This window comes from Lindgomyces ingoldianus (assembly GCF_010093535.1).
Source record: "Lindgomyces ingoldianus strain ATCC 200398 unplaced genomic scaffold BDR25scaffold_10, whole genome shotgun sequence".
In the NCBI taxonomy this organism is placed as follows: Eukaryota; Fungi; Ascomycota; class Dothideomycetes; order Pleosporales; family Lindgomycetaceae; genus Lindgomyces; species Lindgomyces ingoldianus.
In genome coordinates this window covers 1,221,603-1,239,715 of record NW_022985171.1, presented here as the reverse complement: position 1 = coordinate 1,239,715, position 18,113 = coordinate 1,221,603, and the positions used below count along the sequence as shown (strand labels likewise).

The window sequence follows — 18,113 nt, the reverse complement described above, 5'->3', positions numbered from 1 at the left end:
TAACGGAAGGTCGGTACTCCTAGAGCTCTAGGTCTCAATATTTTGTCGTAGTTCTGTCTAGGATCTCGTCGTCTAATGAATCATACGAACAACGTCGCCGTTTTAATCATAAGTGTAGCTGTTGCCCTTTCGTGATATCTGTAAGGTAATTACTGAGCTACGCCTCTCCTCGATATGTTTTGCTGGCGTGATGGCGTAAATTGAGACACAAGTCTTTGGGACGATATAGAACCAGACGCTCCTTGATAGTGTATTGAATTATGTAGCTTCATTTGACCAGGAGGAGATCGCCTACAATCCGAGCGTTAGCAGTAAATCGAAAGTCTCCTGTGATAACGGAGCGCGGATTAGCTTGCCTCCTATTTCGGTATTAGCTATACGTCGGGTTTCTTCATATATGAACTTGTTGAGCAAGATTTTACGGCTGTTACAAAGGACGCGATTCTTGAGAACTAGAGCGGCGTGAGGCCAATCGATGGCATATCCGAATTGATCATAGAGTGCATAGAAGCCGTTACACTCTAGATATTGATGGTATGGGTTCTTGACGTAGGTAGAGTGATATGGAGGAGATATCATAGCTCGCAACTTGTCATTTAGGATAGCCTCGCTTGAGGGATCTCAGGAGAGTTCCCCGGTCAAATTTGTTTCCGCTTTAAGCTGTGACTAAGATTCTGCCTCCTAAGGTATTAAGAATCTTCTTGGACGTAAGAATGGACACAGTTACCGTGCTAGCGGGAAGATCTTCGGTAACCTGGAGGAGGAGCTACGTGGAAAGGCCTGGGAGACTCTCCGCATTCAAACTTGGAGAGGCCTTAGAATCCATGTCACTGGTGACAATGAGAATCGCCGTCTCAGAGCTTGAGGGGGATCTAGAGGTCGCGCCTCTAGTGGCAGGGAAAGTCAGAATCCTGAAACTTGAGGCAGAGTTGGGAGCTGTATCGCTAGCAGTAGGGAAGGTTATTAGGCTAGAGATTAATGACGAATTAGAACCCATGCGATTAGTGGTAGGAGAAGTCGCCGCCTTGGAGGTTGAGGAGAAATTGAAACACATGCTGTCGGTGACAGGAGTATGGGAACAATTCAAGGACAACAGAATTGGCTGAATAATGACTGTGAAGTAAAGAAAAATAAGACTATTCATGAACCTACCATGAAGTAGGGTCTGGCGAGGCCATAATCACAAACTATCACAGGCAAGCGAGTGCCGACGCAGGAAGTCGTCAAACGTTGCCGCATACGTAGCAAACCTGGACAGAAGAGCGGGTCAACATACAGAAGGACTGGAGAGCATTTCTTAACAAATGTCCCTCTAATGCTAAGTGAAAGTTGGAATGTTGTTGGTAGAATAAGCCTTTGCAAAGACAACATAGTTCGAAGGTTGAAGATTTGGCCCTCTCAGAGCTTGAAATGCTCTGTTCTAGCCGGGCCGAGGGAGCAAGCAGAGTTTGGGAGGCTGAAGAGCAGCCTTGTTCGAGGGAAACGCAAGAAGCGGCCCACGGAGTCTCCAGGAGCCGACAAATCCCCCCGGTTTGCCGATTATCAATCACGTGACTTGGCCAGCCTTTCTCGCTTAGCCGTCCTTTACCCCCCCTTTCTTCAGCCTACCCTCACTGCAAGAGAAGCTGACGAGATGCAGTAGTTACATGTTACTCGTGAACTATCAAGATGACCCTTTGAGTGGAGCTTGTTCAAGATCTGATGAAACAGTCGCAGCCCGGAGCCGTCTCTTCCCGATCAGATCGCCCAGGTAGGAAATAACTGTGCAAGCGTCATTTCGTATTCGTTTATTCCTCGCATTTAGTTAGGCAACGATTGCGACAAGACTCTTCAGACGCAAGGCTGCCCCTTTGCTGCATCCAACGAGCACTGCACAGAACATCCACTTTCCATTAAGTTGATGGCGCTTACTTCAATCTCCTTCCCTTAATGCGCTCCCTCTTGGCGTCGTGTAATTGACCGTGCAGACTCCATCAGAACTACGCTGTCCTTTTAGGCATCAATATTTTGTGCCTTTGTTATTGAGAAAACATGTCCGATCATCTCCAGAATAGTCTATAATCACTCAGTTTCTCACTCTTCTTGAAACTGTCGTCGTTTTCGATAACTCTATCCGTCAGCATTCATCATGGCTATCTTCAAAAAAGGAAAACCGCCGCCTGCTTCGGCCTCTGTCGCAACAGATGTTGTTGAACAAAACATCCAGGTCGTCGAAGCAACGACAAGTACCAAAGATGATGTTTCTAGTTCCTCAGAGAAGAATGAGAAGATCGAGGGGAAGGATAAAAAAGAGAAAAAGCCTCAGGCTAGTTTGGGGAACTACTTTGTAAGCATTCGGCAGCTTAAACAGCTGCGAACAAAGTGCTGATTCTTCCCAGCGAGTTCTCTCATATGGGACGCCGCTGGATTGGGCTCTCATGGTGGCGAGCATGCTCACATCTATCGGGGCTGGCATTGTAGGTTTGACAATCAAGCAGAAATGTATTCTTGCTCATATTATCCTCAGGCCATGCCGTTAATGAACGTTGTCTTTGGTATGTTCTCTATGCTTAGTTGAAATACCTAACTGACATTGGAAAGGAAATCTCGTCGGAGACTTCACGGGATACTTCATCCCCGGATCTAGCGTCACGAAACATCAGTTCCAGAGCGCTGTCAACAAGAACGCGTACGTTAAACTATACTCTCGTTACTACTTCCCTGGGCATAGGGTCATGCTATAGAACATTGAAAGCACATGACTTGATTCTTCGGATTCGTTTCCGGCATTCAAAGGGGTACCCACAAGATGCTTCCTTTATTACGATCAAATTCTTCCTTCGAACATCCTTCCACACACCAAAGCGCTTAGATTATCTTATAAAAAGCTCCTTTATATGAATGAGCAAACCCAATATCTCTGACACTTGGATTTCTAGGCTCTACATCACTTATTTGTTCATTGGGAAATTCGCACTTTCATACATCTCTATGGTTAGTGCTCTCGCCGCAAAACTTTCACCCTTCCTATGCTCACTTTTTGGAACAGCTTTGCGTACGACTTAGTGGACTCAGAATCTCGGCTGCCCTTCGATTAGCCTACCTCCGTGCCCTCTTCCACCAGCCTGTCAGCGTCATTGACACCATATCTCCAGGAAAAGTCTCGACTCGCATCACAACATCATCGAACACGATTCAATTGGCAATCTCACAACACTTTGCCATGGCGATTCAGGCATTAGCCTTCACTTTGGGTCTCTACATTGTGGCATTCGTCAAGAACTGGCTGCTCACATTTGTAGCCAGCATTTCGCTTCCGTTCATTCTCATTGTGTACGGTTCCCTTGTCCCTCCTTTCATCACCATACACAAGATTACCGAAAACTACCATGAAGAGGCATCAGCATTGGCATTTGAGATGTTCTCGTCTATCCGGATTATCGTTGCTTTCGGCGCCGAGGCTAAGCTCGCAAGACAGCACGCGGCGCTGTTAGATAAAGCGGCAAAGAATGGGAGGAGGACTGCTCCCTTGATGGGTTTGATGATGTCTCCCTCAATGATGGCGATGTATGGAACATTTGGCCTCACTTTCTGGTTCGGGATTAGGCAGTATACTCGTGGGCACATTCATGATATTGGTGTTATTATTGTGTGAGTTTTCCCTATTTTTCTTTGCTACTAAAGACTGCACAACACTTGAGGGGAGAATCAACCCTTTGATTCAGCTACTAGATCGAAAAGACTGCGAAGTCTATTCTCTCTGATGCCTCATTTACCAACCCCAATATTACTAGATATGCGCAACATGCGATGCTTTGTGCACACACGCTAACTTCCCCAGTGTGCTCTTCTCAGTCATGATGGCCGTCATGAGTATAGGCAGACTCGCCTCCCCCATCATCGCCATCGCAAAAGCCGCGTCTGCTGCAACCGAGCTTTTCATCACAATCGATGCAAATGTCCCTGACACATCCGGCCTCAAAGACCCGGACATCTCCGCCGATGCCGATGTATTCTTCAAAAACGTTGCGTTCTCCTACCCGAGTAGACCTAACGTACAAATCCTCAGTGGACTTGACCTTCGGTTTAGCGCTGGGAAAGTTACCGCTATTGTTGGGCCATCGGGGTCTGGCAAAAGTACGGTTGTGGCTCTTTTACAGCGTTGGTATGACTTGTTGGGTACTATTGCTGTGGAACCAACGACGGATAAAATGGAGGATACTACTAGCAAGAAGGAAGTGTCGAAGAAGAAGAAAGTTTCCACTAAACCCGGCCAAAAAGATGATGAGGAAGAACTGTCCCCGAATACTTGCACTGGGGCTATTGAGATCGGGGACAATGACCTTCGCAGCGTCGATCTCAAGTGGTGGCGGTCCCAAATCGGACTTGTTCAGCAGGAACCATTCCTCTTCAACGATACTCTCTTCAACAACGTAGCACATGGCCTCTGCGGAACGCAGTTTCAAGACATCACCAACGAAGAAAAGATGCAGATGGTAGAGGATGCATGTAAAGAAGCGTACGCGGACGAGTTCATCGCCCAACTCCCACAAGGCTACAACACGCTCGTTGGCGAGAGTGGAATCAAGCTCTCTGGTGGTCAGCGGCAACGAATAGCCATCGCTCGAAGTATCATTAAGAAGCCGCGTATTCTTATCCTGGACGAAGCTACAAGCGCGATTGATGTTCGAACTGAACGAATCGTACAAGAGGCTCTCGACCGTGTCTCGAAGAACAGGACAACTATCGTCATCGCCCACCGTCTTTCGACTATCAAGCGAGCGGATAAGATTGTGGTATTGAGACACGGTAAACTTGTGGAAGAAGGCAGTCACGAGGAGCTTCTCGAGGACGAAAACGGCGTCTACTACGGTCTAGTCCACGCACAAGAGCTTGCAATGGAAGCCGAGGAAGAAGAGGAAGAAGAAGTCGCACTTCAGAAGACAAAGACGGCTATTACGGAGCACTCTGAACCCGGGCACGGGAAGGGCAAAAAAGCCACGTCGATGGAGGATCCCACTTACAAGGAGCAAGGCCTCTTGATGAGTTTTGGACGGCTCATCTTTGAGCAACGACACCACTGGCTCCTATACATTATTGCGGTTCTCGGGGTTTTTGGTGCAGGAGCTGTATATCCCCTCCAGGCGTTCATCTTCGCAAACATTGTCGAAGTCTTCACCTTCACCGGCCAGAAATTCGTTGACCGAGGGAACTTCTGGTCCGGAATGTTTGGCGTCGAAGCCGCTGGAGTCGGAGTATCCTACTTTGTATTGGGCTTCTCATCCCATCTAATCTCGGTCGCTATCACTCGCACCTATCGACAGGAATACCTCATCAACATGATGCGTAAGCGTATCCCATTCTTCGACGACGAAGGCCACTCTGCCGGATCTCTCACCTCTAGACTCAGCGCCGACACAGAGCAACTTCAGCAGCTTATGAGCACCGAGATGTCGCTCGCGTTAATTGCGTGTGTCAACCTCCTCGGTTCAACCATCATCGCCTTCGTCTACGGCTGGAAGCTCTCGCTCGTCGGACTCTTCTGCGCGCTTCCCCCTATCCTCGCCGCAGGATACCTGCGTTTCCGTCTGGAGATGCAATTCGAGCAGATGAATGCTGCGGTTTTCAAAGACAGCTCGCAATTTGCCACAGAAGCAGTTGGCGCATTCCGCACGGTTTTGTCGTTGATTATGGAGGATATGATTGGCGATCGTTATCAAACTCTCCTTCGAGGCCATGTTAAACAGGCCTTTAGCAGCGCGAAGTTTGGGACTATCGTCTTTGCAGCTAGTGACAGTGTTGAACTAGCTTGTACAGCTTTAGCTTTCTGGTAAGTAACTCTTATCATTCCCCTATCTCTCCGCCAAATCGACAGAAACAACGCTGATGTATATGTATCAGGTACGGTGGCACTCTCCTCGCATCCCACGAATATGGGCTTCAGGACTTTTTCGTCATCTACATGGCCGTCGTGCAAGGTGCTGTCGCAGCGGGAATGTGGTTCTCGTTTGCACCCAGTAAGATCTCAACCAAACTCCTTCTCATCCTGTCCATACCGCTAACTAAACAACCCCAGACATGGCCCAAGCCACCGGCGCTGCAAATCGCATTCTAAGTATGCGCACCCCCTCCACCACCCTCCCTCCCTCCTACAACCCCATCAACGACCCCACCTCCGCCGTTAGCATCTCCTTCCAAAACGTCTACTTTTCCTACAAATCGCGCGAAGTCCCCGTCCTCTCTAACCTTAACCTTCACATCCCTGCCGGCAAGTTCGCCGCACTAGTCGGAGCCTCCGGGTGCGGGAAATCCACCACCATATCCCTCCTCGAGCGCTTCTATGATGTTGATTCCGGCATGATATTGTATAACGGGCAGGATATCACGAGTTTGGATCCAAAGGAATATCGTGCGCAGATCGCGCTTGTGAGTCAGGAGCCTACGTTGTATGAAGGGAGTATAAGGGATAATGTGAGTTTGTCGGTGGATGAAGGGAAAGTGACAGATGAGGATATTGAATGCGCCTGCATTAATGCGCAGATCCATGAGTTTATAACGAGTCTTCCAGAAGGGTATAACACGCGTCTAGGACCAAAGGGTATGAGTCTTTCTGGCGGCCAGAAACAGCGTCTTTCTCTTGCACGCGCGCTACTGAGGAAACCTCGGCTTTTGTTGTTAGATGAAGCAACAAGTAGCCTTGACTCTGAGAGCGAAAAGTTGGTGCAGAAGGCAATTGAACGGGCCGCGGAAGGGAGGGATGGTAATGGAGATGGAGATGGGCAGGGGAGAACCGTGATTGCTGTCGCGCATCGCCTTGCGACGATTCAGAAGGCGGATGTGATTTTTGTGTTGGGGAGTGGGAAGGTGCTTGAGGAGGGGGATCATCAGACGCTTTTGAGGAAGAGGGGCGTTTATTGGCAGATGGTGAGTACGAAATTCTTCATGTGGAGGTTGATTTGGGAAGGCTGGGTTGCATCAAGTTGCTAACAAGTGCGCAGTGTCAAGCTCAAGCTCTGGATCGCTGATCACTGATCGGCACATTGGAGCATCCCATAGACGTTTGGAGGTAGCAAAGTCGAGCTACTCCGAACCAGAACCCATCCGAACTTCATCATCTCCTTTTCAACTAAACTCTCACCTTCTTCAGATCTGCGTATTTCGGCTTGTTCCCCATCTATGTAATATCCTCTCCGACTTTCTTCTAGTAAAGAAAATGGATCCGTTTTACAACTATGTACTCTATATCTTCCCTTGCAATCCTCTCTAATCTTTCGTTTCACTCTCTCTATCTAGGACACGTTTCTAGTAAATAGATAAATATACGAGCGTAGATACCCTTGGTACTAGATATCCCCTCGAGTCTTATAAATTCTTCACTACTTCAGAGAAGTCTGCGCTTGTGTGCAAGGCACTACTTTACATTGGTTGCATAAAGGGGATAATTAAGATACCTTGCGATTCACTTGTCTAGGCTCGATCTAGATGTGTATGATATGTATAAACTATTCGGACTTGGTTTGTGTTGCTGCTCTGTATGTTAAGTACGGAGGCGAACGAAGATGTTACGTGTGCAAATCTCTGTGCATCTCTGACATGGTAAAGATTTCTTCAGTCTAAAGACCTGATTGTGTTCCTTGTATTTACAGCATAGATTTATGCCCATCCACTTTAGCGCCTAGCCGTTCGCATTGCGCAGTTCTGCATGCGTGCATACCCGCAAGCTATCGGTCTCGTCTCTTCCGCCTCTTCTTCTAGATGAACCCCTCAACATCTCCACCACCTACACTCATGCCACTCATAACCCCCCACTCCCACCCCCTTCGCCTAGCTACCCCGTCTCCTTCGGCCCCTCCCTCGTCCCCACGCCCCCCTTCCTCTCCCAATCCAACCAACTCCCCCTATACTCCCCCACCTTCTCATAGCCCGCCTGTTTTGCAATCTGTGCCGCGGCCGCACTCCTCACCCCAGCTTTGCAATAAAACACTACCTCCTTAGTAACCGAAGGTTTCTGAAACCCGAAGCGATCTTCGAATTCGTCGGATGGCAAGAGGAGTGCATCGGGTTGGGATGTTATTGGAATGTTGAGGGAGGTTGGGATGGCGTTTGAGAGGTATTCTGAGGGCTCGCGGACATCTGAATTATACATTTGATGTTATTTTGGGATTTGGATAAGGGTGGGACGAGGATTCGAGGACGTGGGAAGTAGAAGGGGAAGGCAGAGCGGGGCAACAAACCGATCAGCACAGCAGTATCCTTTGGATTCTCTACTATCGCAACAATCTATATTCCCGCGTTAGACAATTAGTATGACTAATCCCTTCTCCCTCAATGTGTCAGAAGGGAATACGAACGTCCTCAAACTCATACATCCTACTCTTCTTGTCCTCTGGAATCCCTGCTGAATGCCATCGCTGCTGCACGCCTGCAATTCGTACCTGTGCACTTTCAACGTAGTTGTAGGTCGCTCTAGGTTGTTTGAATATTTGTCTCGAGATTGAGCATCGTGAGCGGAGGACTGTGGATGAGGTGCGGAGGGGTAAGACTTGGAACGCGCGTTTTGATGCCATGTCGAAGGGAGACAAGGATCGAAAGGTTTAAGAACTTAGGTATCTACGAGAGCAATTGTAGGATGGATTAGGTGGGGAGGGGGGGTGAAGGAGCGTCGAGTTTGTGAGGGTAAGTTTTGTTTGGGGTTCAGTCATCTCTTCGGCACTTGCTCAATGTAAGTCGCCGACGTCACTTTGCGATCACACGTGCGTGCCAAGAGCCCCGGTACTGGCTCCTTAGGAAGAGTTGATCTCTTAGACCTCTCACTGGGATTAAGGAAGATTTTGAGACGATTAAAGCCTCTGTCGCTAACCACATCCTTGTGTTCTGTTTAAAGAGCTAACATGTGGAAGGTATCAATGTCAAGACCTGCTTTAAGTCCTAGATCTCCCAGGACCAACACATGCAACTTGTCACGAACGTGGAACAGGACAAGGTTAATTTGGACATAAATTTGCGTCTTCCCAGCACTCTTCTTGATCCTAGTACGAGGTTCAAAAGATAGGCTCTACCCTGGGTATGTCACACGTCGGGTGAGAAGGTTTCCTTGTTGGTTCAGCCATTTAATTGGTATAATTGCATTCGTCTATTGTTCATCTGCTGTCCATTTTCAAAACGTATCCATATCATGACACAAGCACACGCAAACTTCCATCCCCACCCACTGACCTTTTCGAAGCGCTTCCCCATTCTGGTCCGTCATGGAAAAGTCGTGAAGAGGAAGATTCTTCGAAGAGAGAGAGAGAGGAAAGTACGAGCTGTCTAAGGCTTCTCCTCATCCGCCAACTGCTGAGTCCCATCCATGCCATGCCATGCCATCCAGCCATGCATCCATCCAGAACCCACCAAAAACCCATATCCCATCCATCCAGCCATGCATCCATCCGTCTCACCACGGAGGACACCCACCACCATCAATCCATTCACCACACAGAACGCCCCACTCATAGATCCCCCATAGTCAAAGAGGAGAATGACGCAAATCACAAAAAGCAGCAAATTGGTATATTTCTTTTTGCGCCGGGGGAATCATCTTCTCACCTGAACGCCTCATAATAAAAAAAAGAAACCCATAGCGGGGAAAAAAAAAAACTTTAACCAGAAACAAGCGCACCAAAACCAATCGAAGAAAAAAAAAGTTTGAACACAATGAAACACTCAGAAGACCAGCCAAAGGCTTTTATTCGCCAAGCAGGGGTATAATTCTTTTGGGGTAATTGTCGTCGCATGTAGCACCGTGCCACAGAGTTTGGGGGTATTTGGTTTCGTCATCAAAAGTGGCCGGCATAACAGTTTTGAGAGAGAAATGGTGTATCGTTTAACGGGGAGGCCCAATAGGGGCCGGGTATCCTGATGCAGAATGAGAAGTACTAGGGCGACCGCTATCAACGGAAGCCCGCGGATCGTACCTGGGAGTCACATCTCCAGGCGCCGCTGAAGTGGAACCAAAAGGAAACTTATTCTCAAATCGCGGGGTTGGCATCGGCCAACCGTTGGTGTGGTGTTCGTCGTCCGCGAGGTTAATGCCACTGTCGTTCCAAGGGTTGCGGTAGCCGCTGCCTTGGGACTCAAGGCTGGCGAGGGACGCCTTCGATGCATTCGAGGATGCATGCTTGAAGAGGGATCCAGGAGAGTTGGAGCCGTTCTTACGACCGTTGAAGATGGAAGTGAATGAAGACATACTACCTGGCTTGCGAAGGCGATCTAACATGCCTGGGCGCTCATCATCACCGAAGTGGGAGCGAGTTGGGGAATCAGTGCTATCAACTGGTGGTTCAGCCCGCTGAAGCAGCTTGGACTCGAAGAATGGCAGAGAATCCTCGAAGGAATCTGACTTTGGGCGCGGAAGGGCGCCACGAATAGTGTTCGTGTCCAAGCCGTGCATGACTAAGTGGTTGATCAGAAAGTCAAGGGCATCCTTGAGACCGCCTGCGTTGTTCCTCGTGAAACTGAGATGCACGGTCTCGATGCGCTGCTCTTTGCCATCAATGGTCTCAGTCTGCGGCTCCTTCAGATGACCTTCGACAACATGTTGATCTTTCAACTTGTCAAGGATATCAGCCTTGAACTCAGGGGACCGCATGTGCTCCCCAAGCTCTGTAGAAACAGGGAACGATAGTTCATGGGCCTCGGGAACCATACCCTAGGATTATTAGTCTTGACCTATTTGATAATGGCCAAAGTACGTACCAAGAACTCATCCACAGCGAGGGGCACCTGATACTCAGGGCCAGATACAGTGACGATGTCACTCGCTTCCTCAGTGCTTGGGAAAGTGATCTTGCAGTTGAACTTCTTCTCCAACTCGTCAATCTTGTCCATGCGCGCAAGGAGCTCGCGATGATAGAGTCGATTGATGTTGATTGTCTCAGAGACAAACTCAGCATCAGCTTTCTCGACCATATCCATAATCTCTTGCTTGACTAGATCTAGATTCTGGGCGTTACGAGCAGGGGTACGACAAATGACGTTGTCGACCTTGATGTCATCTTCCTCCTTGCCGAAGCCACCACGGTCCATAGCGTTCGAGAACTTAACGAAGACGGAATACTTCTTCATGATGCGTTGAATGTGCTGGCCGCCGATGCCGATGATGCGCTTGTGGTACTGGTCAGGGACGTGGAACGAAATGGCAGCAGGCATCTCCTGCTCGACAAGATCAAGACCACTCTTGGTTGTATCGTATTGGGCGCCGCGGACCACAATGTAGAAATTATACTCGTTGAATCCATCAAAGACAATTTGGACGCTGCTGTGGCTCATGATTTTGTTAATCTTGCCATTCTTCTTACCGCTGACGAACTCCTTGTGCTCGTTCGCAAGCTCGATCTTGACGCTCATATTGTACTGCGATTTCTTCACGAACGGGATATTGTTAATGACCATCATAGCAGCCTTGACGGCATCATCGGATCCGAAGATGTGGAAGTTGAGCTTCTCAAAACTAATCTCTGCGCCAGAGTTGATGCAAATGTCCGACAGCATAGCGCGTACATCCTGCTGAGTGGGCGGACGCTGCGTAGGATCTGGATGGGTAATGAACCATGACGCACTGTAGAACTGGCCAGCCTGGTACCTGTCAGCACGTGTTTTCATCAATAATGGTCAGATTAACTTACGAGGGCCATTAATTCGCGCACGGTCCGCTCGACGTGCAACACGTCCGTGCCTTGAACTCGAACGACACCACGCTGCAGTCCAAGCGGTGGCAGAAGAATATAGGATCCGTTGTTCTCGATAATTTTGCGAACCTTGTCGAGCCGCTCCAACAAGAGCGAGTCCAGCTTCGAGTCTGTCACCATAACTGGCTTGACGAAGACTTTAGTGGACATGACAAGATCATGGAGCCGCTGCTTAGCGCGTAAGATGCTTTCTTGGCTCTCTCCCGTGATGTAAATCATGTCGTCCGGTCTCCGTTGCGCGCCTGCAGGAGTATAGCCGAATATCCGAGGGAAGGGGGGCGGGAAGTAGATGGCCGTGCCCGTGGCGGACTCAATCAACTTGATGTTCTTGCGTCCCCGTCCACATATTAATGTATGCATAGTAAGCTCAAGCTTCATTGTATCAACGTATCGTTTGAGCTGCGACGAAATTAGCGTTGTGCGTTAGTCAGCTGCGAGATATCAAACACCCACAATCTGATCTATCATGATCAGCACGCGGGTCTTTGCGTGCTCCATCGTCTCCATGTCACCATAGATGGCACATCGCAGCCGGGAGTCCAGCCCAGTGTCCAAGTTACCGTTGAAGCTTGCAGACTCGATGTCGGGTTGCTTCGGCATGAGCACGAAGATGTCAGCCTTGGTGGTCTTGGCAATCAGGTCAAGCTGGTTGAGCACAGGGCTCTTCAGATGCTGCGTAGGGCGGTCGATGATCAGATCAGAGTCGATGTCGACAAACGAGGACCTCTGCGCCATTATTAGATGGATTCCTGATGATAGACCCAATCGCTGTGGATGACGTACCAATGAGATGGGGGTGTTGTTGAGGATCTTGCACCGCACATTATTGACCAGCTCATGCTCGCCAGACAGACAGACATTAGTGACCAGAGCCCGCAACGGGCCCCGCTGCAGACCCGGAAGCGGCTTGGACTCGGCAGACACGACCGTGGCGGAGACCTGTCCATTGCTCGTCTCTGTGATGTCCCGACAGATAGCCCGCAGGTTCTCGACATTCTGGGCATGAACGGGCAGCTTGTGTGGTGGGGTGCCCTCAGCCGTGCCTTCCGGATGGGTCCAGCGGGCTTTTGCCCCGGGACTGGCGTACATGATGTCGTCGACATCGGGGCCGGCGAGATTTGACGAGAAGGGCACGTTGAAGGACAGATTGACCTGGGTGCCGGGGGGGATGGTGGGCGGCGCGGACGATGCTGTCGATGGTCGCTTTATCGGGGTTGTGACGGGCATATCGTGATTCGACCTCGAGAAGGGAAAGCCAGTGGACGGCGTCATTTTTTCCCAGCCGTGGCGGGCCGAGCCCGTGAAGGTTGATATTTTGTGCATGATGGAAGGGAAGGAGCGCCCGGGGGAAGTGGCGGGCGGCGGGCTGATGAGGGCGAAGAGGGTGGGAAAGAAGAGAAGAAGAGAAAGGTGAGAGCAGGTCGGAGGTTGAGGTAGGCGAAGGACGACACCGACGCACGACGCAGGACTGGACAGGACTGGCCAAGCCGTGCCCGTGTTCAAGGTTGCGAGGTGCAGGGCTTAGTGAGAGCGAGCCCAGTGGCTCTTTCCGGCCATTCAGCGGCTGCGCGAGAGGGAGCACAGACTTGGCCTGGTCTGGTGGCCTGGTCCTCACCACCACTACGACCACGACCACGACCACTACCACCTCGAGCCCGCCGCCAACAGCCGTTCACTGACTTTGTGTCTCGGGTCTTACTCACGGGCGCGTGCGAGGCTCAAGGACTCTGAGCGGCTTTCGTAGCAGATGGTGGCCGCTGTGCCTGCCCCCGCGGGGTGTATCGCCAGCTGCAGCCGCCAGGTCGGGCTCGGTGCGCTTGTTGGGGTGTCTGCAGAGGCGAGTTGCCCGATCGCTGCGCTCTGAATGGCCCAGCTCGCTGCTTCCAAAGCGCAGCCCATGGTGCGCTTCCAGGTTGCTTGTGCCAGACTGCCCGGCGATGGTCGCTCAGCAGTGAAGGCATCGATATTGCCATCCAGGCAAACCATCCCTCGTGCCCCGCCGCATCCGCATCCGCATCCGCAACCACTCCCAGATCCAGGTGATGATTCAGAAGTGCATGTCCATCTCATTCCAATCTCGACCCAATCCGCAGCGCAGTTTCACCTTGCGCACGCAAACCGGCCATCATCCGCGAAAAGTTTCGAGCGCCGTCTGCCTGCAACTGTACCTGTTTGACCCATCAACTTCCAAAGAAAGAAAGCCAAGCCCACTGTAAACAAACCACAAACCCACAGCGCGTGCCAATAAGTCTCACCTCCAATATTTCCGTCCCTGGCCACAACATCACAAGTGTCACTTCCGCAGGCCCTGCATTCGATTCACTGCCTCCCTCTGCCTGCTCCCCCTATCCTTTTCTCTTCTTTCTCCTATCACGTCCTGTGCTGAACCTAAAGCCCTGTGAGCAGTGAGCATCCGGCAGCGGCGCTAATTAAGGTTATTAGATGCTGACGTCTGCATTTCACTTTTTCGCAAAGTCCGAAGCCAAAGCCCCACGGTTGACGAGTTCATCAAGGGGAGGGATGACCAAAGTGGGCTGTGCAAGAAAAAGAAGGGACTCCGCACCCTCTCCATCCATTCCTCTTTATGGCAGCCCTGCATTCTGTAGACTCTAAACAATAGACTGGACTAACTAATCTCTCCTCTTCGTTTACTCCGCACTGCATGGCTGGCAAGCATGGATGAAACACGATTCTCTGCGTGAATCGATCTCTCAAACCAGCAGAGCCGCCCCCCACCGGCACCAATTTCCCTATCACTTGCCACCCAAAACCCTTCAAACTCCCACCGAATCCAAATCTCCGTGAATCCAAACCCCCCCCCCCCCCCCTAAACTACCATCCATATCACCAGTCCGTGAACTGTTCAATCACCAGAGCCGCCAACGCCAGTTCCCTCTGCACAATCACCTGCCACCCAAACCCTCTCAAACCCTCTCAAACCATCCCCGCTAAATCTAAATCCAAATCCCTCAAACAATCTACCCATCATGCCCCCAATACCTCCGCACACTCACTCTAAAACTCACCCGTAAAACCCTCCAATCCAACTCTCATAACAACCCGAAGCATTGAAAGCGTTGAAGTTGACAACCCCATTTCCGCAGCCGCACGCATCCATGAAAATCGCTTGCATGCCCACATTCGTCATCAACGGTGTCACCAACCAACCACACACTCCCAGCACCTGAGCAATTGGGCACTCAACAATCTTGCCTAAGTCCGATCCGTTGGTCCAGCGGATCGATGAACACAAGCTAAACACACACCACAAAGCCAAAAAAAAAAAAAAACACCCCCCGGCCAGACAACACAGCGTGTGATTTGTGGAAAAGAAAATGAAGGGATTGCCGAGTAGACTACAGAAATGCATGCATCGCTTACAACTGTTCAGATAATTCTCTGCTATTGCCTGGCTATTCCAAGGTATTAACTTGAAGTGGTAGTGAATGGCCACTACTTGCACAGTGCTAACCAATCGTCCACAAAGCTAGTCCATGAAACACAACCCATCCAGACAACTACTTTACCAATTACTCCTGCTCATGCTAATGTGAACTCATCCTAACATGTATCCAGGACAGTATTTGTCGCCCTACCGGACGCCTATGCAGCAGCAATAGAACTATCCAACTCTTTCACAAAACACTATACTTGGTTCAATAGCGATAACTCACTCTACGCGGTTCTCCGACGAACGGCTCCTGTGGTACTTCAACTGGCCTCTCTGCCCCTGATCCCTCCTCCATGTATCGCCTAGGTTGTGGCTGACTCGCAAACGTATACCGACGATCGTCGTATGCAGCATCTTGGATGACGCTGAGCTCGCGGTAACGCGGTGCAGCAACCCTTACATAACCTCCAGGCGCAATACTCTCATGGCGAACTGGAGCATACTCTGCTGGTACTTCACGTCGGACAACCTCTGGGCGGACGCTGTATGCTCGCGATGGGACATACTCGCGTGGCGGACCCATCTCTTCATACTGGATTACAGGCCTCCGTTCGACTACCTCGCGTGGAGCATATTCGAGATCAACTGGGCGATGGGATAGTTCCCTCTGTCGGTAGGGTCGGGCTTCTACAACTTCGGCATCCGAAGGATCGATATAGCGTCGGGGGGGCGGTGGCATTCTCTGAGCATCTCCTTCTTCGTACAAGTCGGGGCGAGCTGGGGCACGAATAGTTGGTTCCCGGGTGACAGCGCGCTCATAGTATGGTTCGGCCTCCATCCGTCTGCTGGGCGGCGCGACGGATTCTCTCACATCAGCAGGAGATGCATAGTACTTGTTACCATATTGGTCCACAACAATGCGACGTGGAGGAGGAGCCATCATTACAGGTGACTGGTTTCGAGAAACATACTCGTGGGCTGGGGATCGCGAACGATCGCGGATGTATCTAGGTGCTACTGAAGCGCGAGCTGGAACTTCGCGATAGACGGGCTCCAGTGGGCGATCCACAAAGGCATGGGATGCTGCACGCACCTGGCGGGTTTCAGCGGGTGCGTATGCGAGTGGTTCGGCCCCAACAGGGGAGATCGGCCGTCGTGCATACTGGAGGCTCGCAACTCGTCGTAAGTCTTGTTCATCCCGCTCGAGCCGTCGTTGAGGGACCCGAATTACAGTTGGCGATAAGGGCTCTTCGTACTGGCGAGATAGTCGGGAAGAGGGCTCCTGTTCTCTGTAGTAAACTGGCTGCTGCCTACTGTCCCGAGGAGATACTACCTCAGCCTCGCCCTCAAGTGGTTGCAGTGCTCTTCGCTTATTGGGCTGTGAATCAGGATAGGTCGCAAAAGGGGGAGGTGATTGAGGCTCTTCTTTAATGATAGGTTCAGGGGACCGTACAACACGATTGTTGGCTTGCTGACGGCGCTTTTCCTCTCGCTTCTCTTGCTGCCTCTCCTTCTGCTTCTCCTGATGCCTCTCCTCCCTCCTCCGCTTTCGTGTGTTGTGAATGGGGGCTGGATGTCCCGCGGGGCTGTGCCGCCTCGATGACCTTTTTCGAGAATCAGTGTGAAAGATTATGCTTGAGACTTCATTCGGTGATGATGTTGATGTTGATGTGGAAGTGCTTCGATCCAGATTCTGAGAGATTGCGTTCGAGTGAGAGACCTTGAAGAAAGAAAACGAAGGCGTATGAATGGGTAACGGAGAAGATATGACGAGAGACTTAGAAGTATCGAGGAGATAAGGAGATGAATGAAAAGAAGTAATGCCATACCCGTTGATACCGCCATGGTTGTTCTGTCCTCGGTCTTGTCCACGTCCCCTGTTAGGTCCCAACGTGGTGACATCTGCTGGAGGTGGTGAATACTCTGACTCCTCACGCTCATCGCGGGCCTGGGCAAGCTCGGGTTCATAGATCTCTATATCATCCGCAGGCTCGTATGGCTCTTCATCAAGATCGATCAGCGCAGTATCAGCCTGTCGCGGCTTCGGTTCAACACGAGAGGCAGCTTTGGCTGTTGTCAGTTGCGCTTCAGTAGCAGAGTGTTTCGCCTGTTGAGTAAGCGGTACAGTTGTATCAGCACCAATGCCGTGCCGATTGGGATCTACCTCCTCTGACGACCAACTGTAGGCCTGGCTAGAGTAGTATGAGTTTTCATCGAACGATTCACTCGACTCGCTGTGATTAGCAGCAATCTGCAACCCAGATAACGGCTTCACCAGCTCGGTTGCCTTAGCTAGAACACCCTCGACGTCAAGCTGGGCCTCCTCTATCGCGTTATCCTTTTCGCGGCCCTTTTTGTCGAATTGATCTTTCAGCCCCCTTTCTATTTGCTGTCGCTTAAGCTGTAGCTCAGCCCTGATGAGATGATCAGATTTGGTAAGTAAGACTGGATCGATGCCAGAGGATGCGGATTTGGAGGTGTAGGGCCGCTGCGCAGGTTGAGCTGGGGAACTATAGCCACTGACAGGGAGATAGTGCTGGAGGGAGCTCTCTGGTCGCGGCGGGAAAGGGTGTGAGGAATGGCTCCCGTTTGGAGTACCATTGGTCGTGGGCCTGCTGGGGAAGGGAGGAGTTTGCTGGGCGGGACGTGGTGCGACCTGTTCTAGCACTTTTGGGGGGAGATGGATACGGGCGTGTTTGCTACCAAGCACTTCATCGCGAATCTGCAGAAGCTTGTCGAGAAATTCGACTTCGCGAGGCGTGTCAGGAAGCACGACACCGTTGCCGTGCAGATGCGGCGATGCTGCAAGTGCCGAGGACATGGTGGTCAATAAGTTTGACCGGGCGATGTCCTACGACGCTGTGCTCAATGTTAAAGCAGACAAGGAGACCTTGCCGATCAGAAAACAGAACAAATACAAATACAGGCGCAGAGCATGCTGCGGGTGATGGTTGGGTTGATGAAAAGAAGGGGCTGGGAAGAGATCAAGAGAGCAGCGTGATGACCACGAAGTT

At 50.8% G+C, this 18,113-nt stretch overlaps 5 protein-coding genes across 5 annotated transcripts; 1 reads left to right on the top strand and 4 right to left on the bottom strand.

Annotated features, from left to right (window-relative positions):
• Window positions 1-1,848: 1,848 nt before the first annotated feature.
• BDR25DRAFT_258462 (P-loop containing nucleoside triphosphate hydrolase protein) lies at window positions 1,849-7,337 on the top strand. The gene is made up of 10 exons (XM_033686533.1): window positions 1,849-2,326; window positions 2,379-2,456; window positions 2,507-2,534; window positions 2,581-2,668; window positions 2,919-2,973; window positions 3,029-3,630; window positions 3,821-5,809; window positions 5,881-5,996; window positions 6,056-6,903; window positions 6,978-7,337. Exons 1-10 carry the CDS (start codon window positions 2,129-2,131, stop codon window positions 7,002-7,004), a joined length of 4,029 nt encoding a protein of 1,342 aa, XP_033549764.1. The 5' UTR covers window positions 1,849-2,128; the 3' UTR covers window positions 7,005-7,337.
• A 470-nt stretch (window positions 7,338-7,807) lies between these two features.
• On the bottom strand, window positions 7,808-8,666 carry BDR25DRAFT_283541 (Rhodanese-like protein; the record flags this gene model as incomplete). The annotated part of the gene is made up of 3 exons (XM_033688058.1): window positions 8,331-8,666; window positions 8,214-8,259; window positions 7,808-8,112 (listed from the first exon to the last, which is right to left on the bottom strand). Exons 1-3 carry the CDS (start codon window positions 8,544-8,546, stop codon window positions 7,808-7,810), a joined length of 567 nt encoding a protein of 188 aa, XP_033549763.1. The 5' UTR covers window positions 8,547-8,666.
• A 1,178-nt stretch (window positions 8,667-9,844) lies between these two features.
• On the bottom strand, window positions 9,845-13,031 carry BDR25DRAFT_219456 (uncharacterized protein; the record flags this gene model as incomplete). The annotated part of the gene is made up of 5 exons (XM_033684966.1): window positions 9,845-10,669; window positions 10,717-11,595; window positions 11,646-12,107; window positions 12,162-12,434; window positions 12,492-13,031. The coding sequence occupies 5 exons, from the start codon at window positions 13,029-13,031 to the stop codon at window positions 9,845-9,847; spliced, it is 2,979 nt and encodes a 992-aa protein (XP_033549762.1).
• Window positions 13,032-14,695: 1,664 nt separating this feature from the next.
• BDR25DRAFT_12588 (uncharacterized protein) lies at window positions 14,696-15,221 on the bottom strand. Its single transcript, XM_033683767.1, has one exon. It carries the CDS (start codon window positions 15,076-15,078, stop codon window positions 14,731-14,733), a length of 348 nt encoding a protein of 115 aa, XP_033549761.1. The 5' UTR covers window positions 15,079-15,221; the 3' UTR covers window positions 14,696-14,730.
• On the bottom strand, window positions 15,163-18,087 carry BDR25DRAFT_302513 (uncharacterized protein). The gene is made up of 2 exons (XM_033689812.1): window positions 16,929-18,087; window positions 15,163-16,703 (listed from the first exon to the last, which is right to left on the bottom strand). Exons 1-2 carry the CDS (start codon window positions 17,918-17,920, stop codon window positions 15,365-15,367), a joined length of 2,331 nt encoding a protein of 776 aa, XP_033549760.1. The 5' UTR covers window positions 17,921-18,087; the 3' UTR covers window positions 15,163-15,364.
• Between the last annotated feature and the right edge of the window lie 26 nt (window positions 18,088-18,113).

Coding starts and splice junctions, on each gene's coding strand:
- BDR25DRAFT_258462 (XM_033686533.1), top strand. CDS start 2,129: ATGGCTATCTTCAAAAAAGGAAAACCGCCGCCTGCTTCGGCCTCTGTC. Junction 2,327..2,378: donor CTAGTTTGGGGAACTACTTT/GTAAGCATTCGG, acceptor GATTCTTCCCAG/CGAGTTCTCTCATATGGGAC. Junction 2,535..2,580: donor GTTAATGAACGTTGTCTTTG/GTATGTTCTCTA, acceptor GACATTGGAAAG/GAAATCTCGTCGGAGACTTC.
- BDR25DRAFT_12588 (XM_033683767.1), bottom strand. CDS start 15,078: ATGCATTTCTGTAGTCTACTCGGCAATCCCTTCATTTTCTTTTCCACA.
- BDR25DRAFT_302513 (XM_033689812.1), bottom strand. CDS start 17,920: ATGTCCTCGGCACTTGCAGCATCGCCGCATCTGCACGGCAACGGTGTC. Junction 16,704..16,928: donor AACCATGGCGGTATCAACGG/GTATGGCATTAC, acceptor TTCTCGAAAAAG/GTCATCGAGGCGGCACAGCC.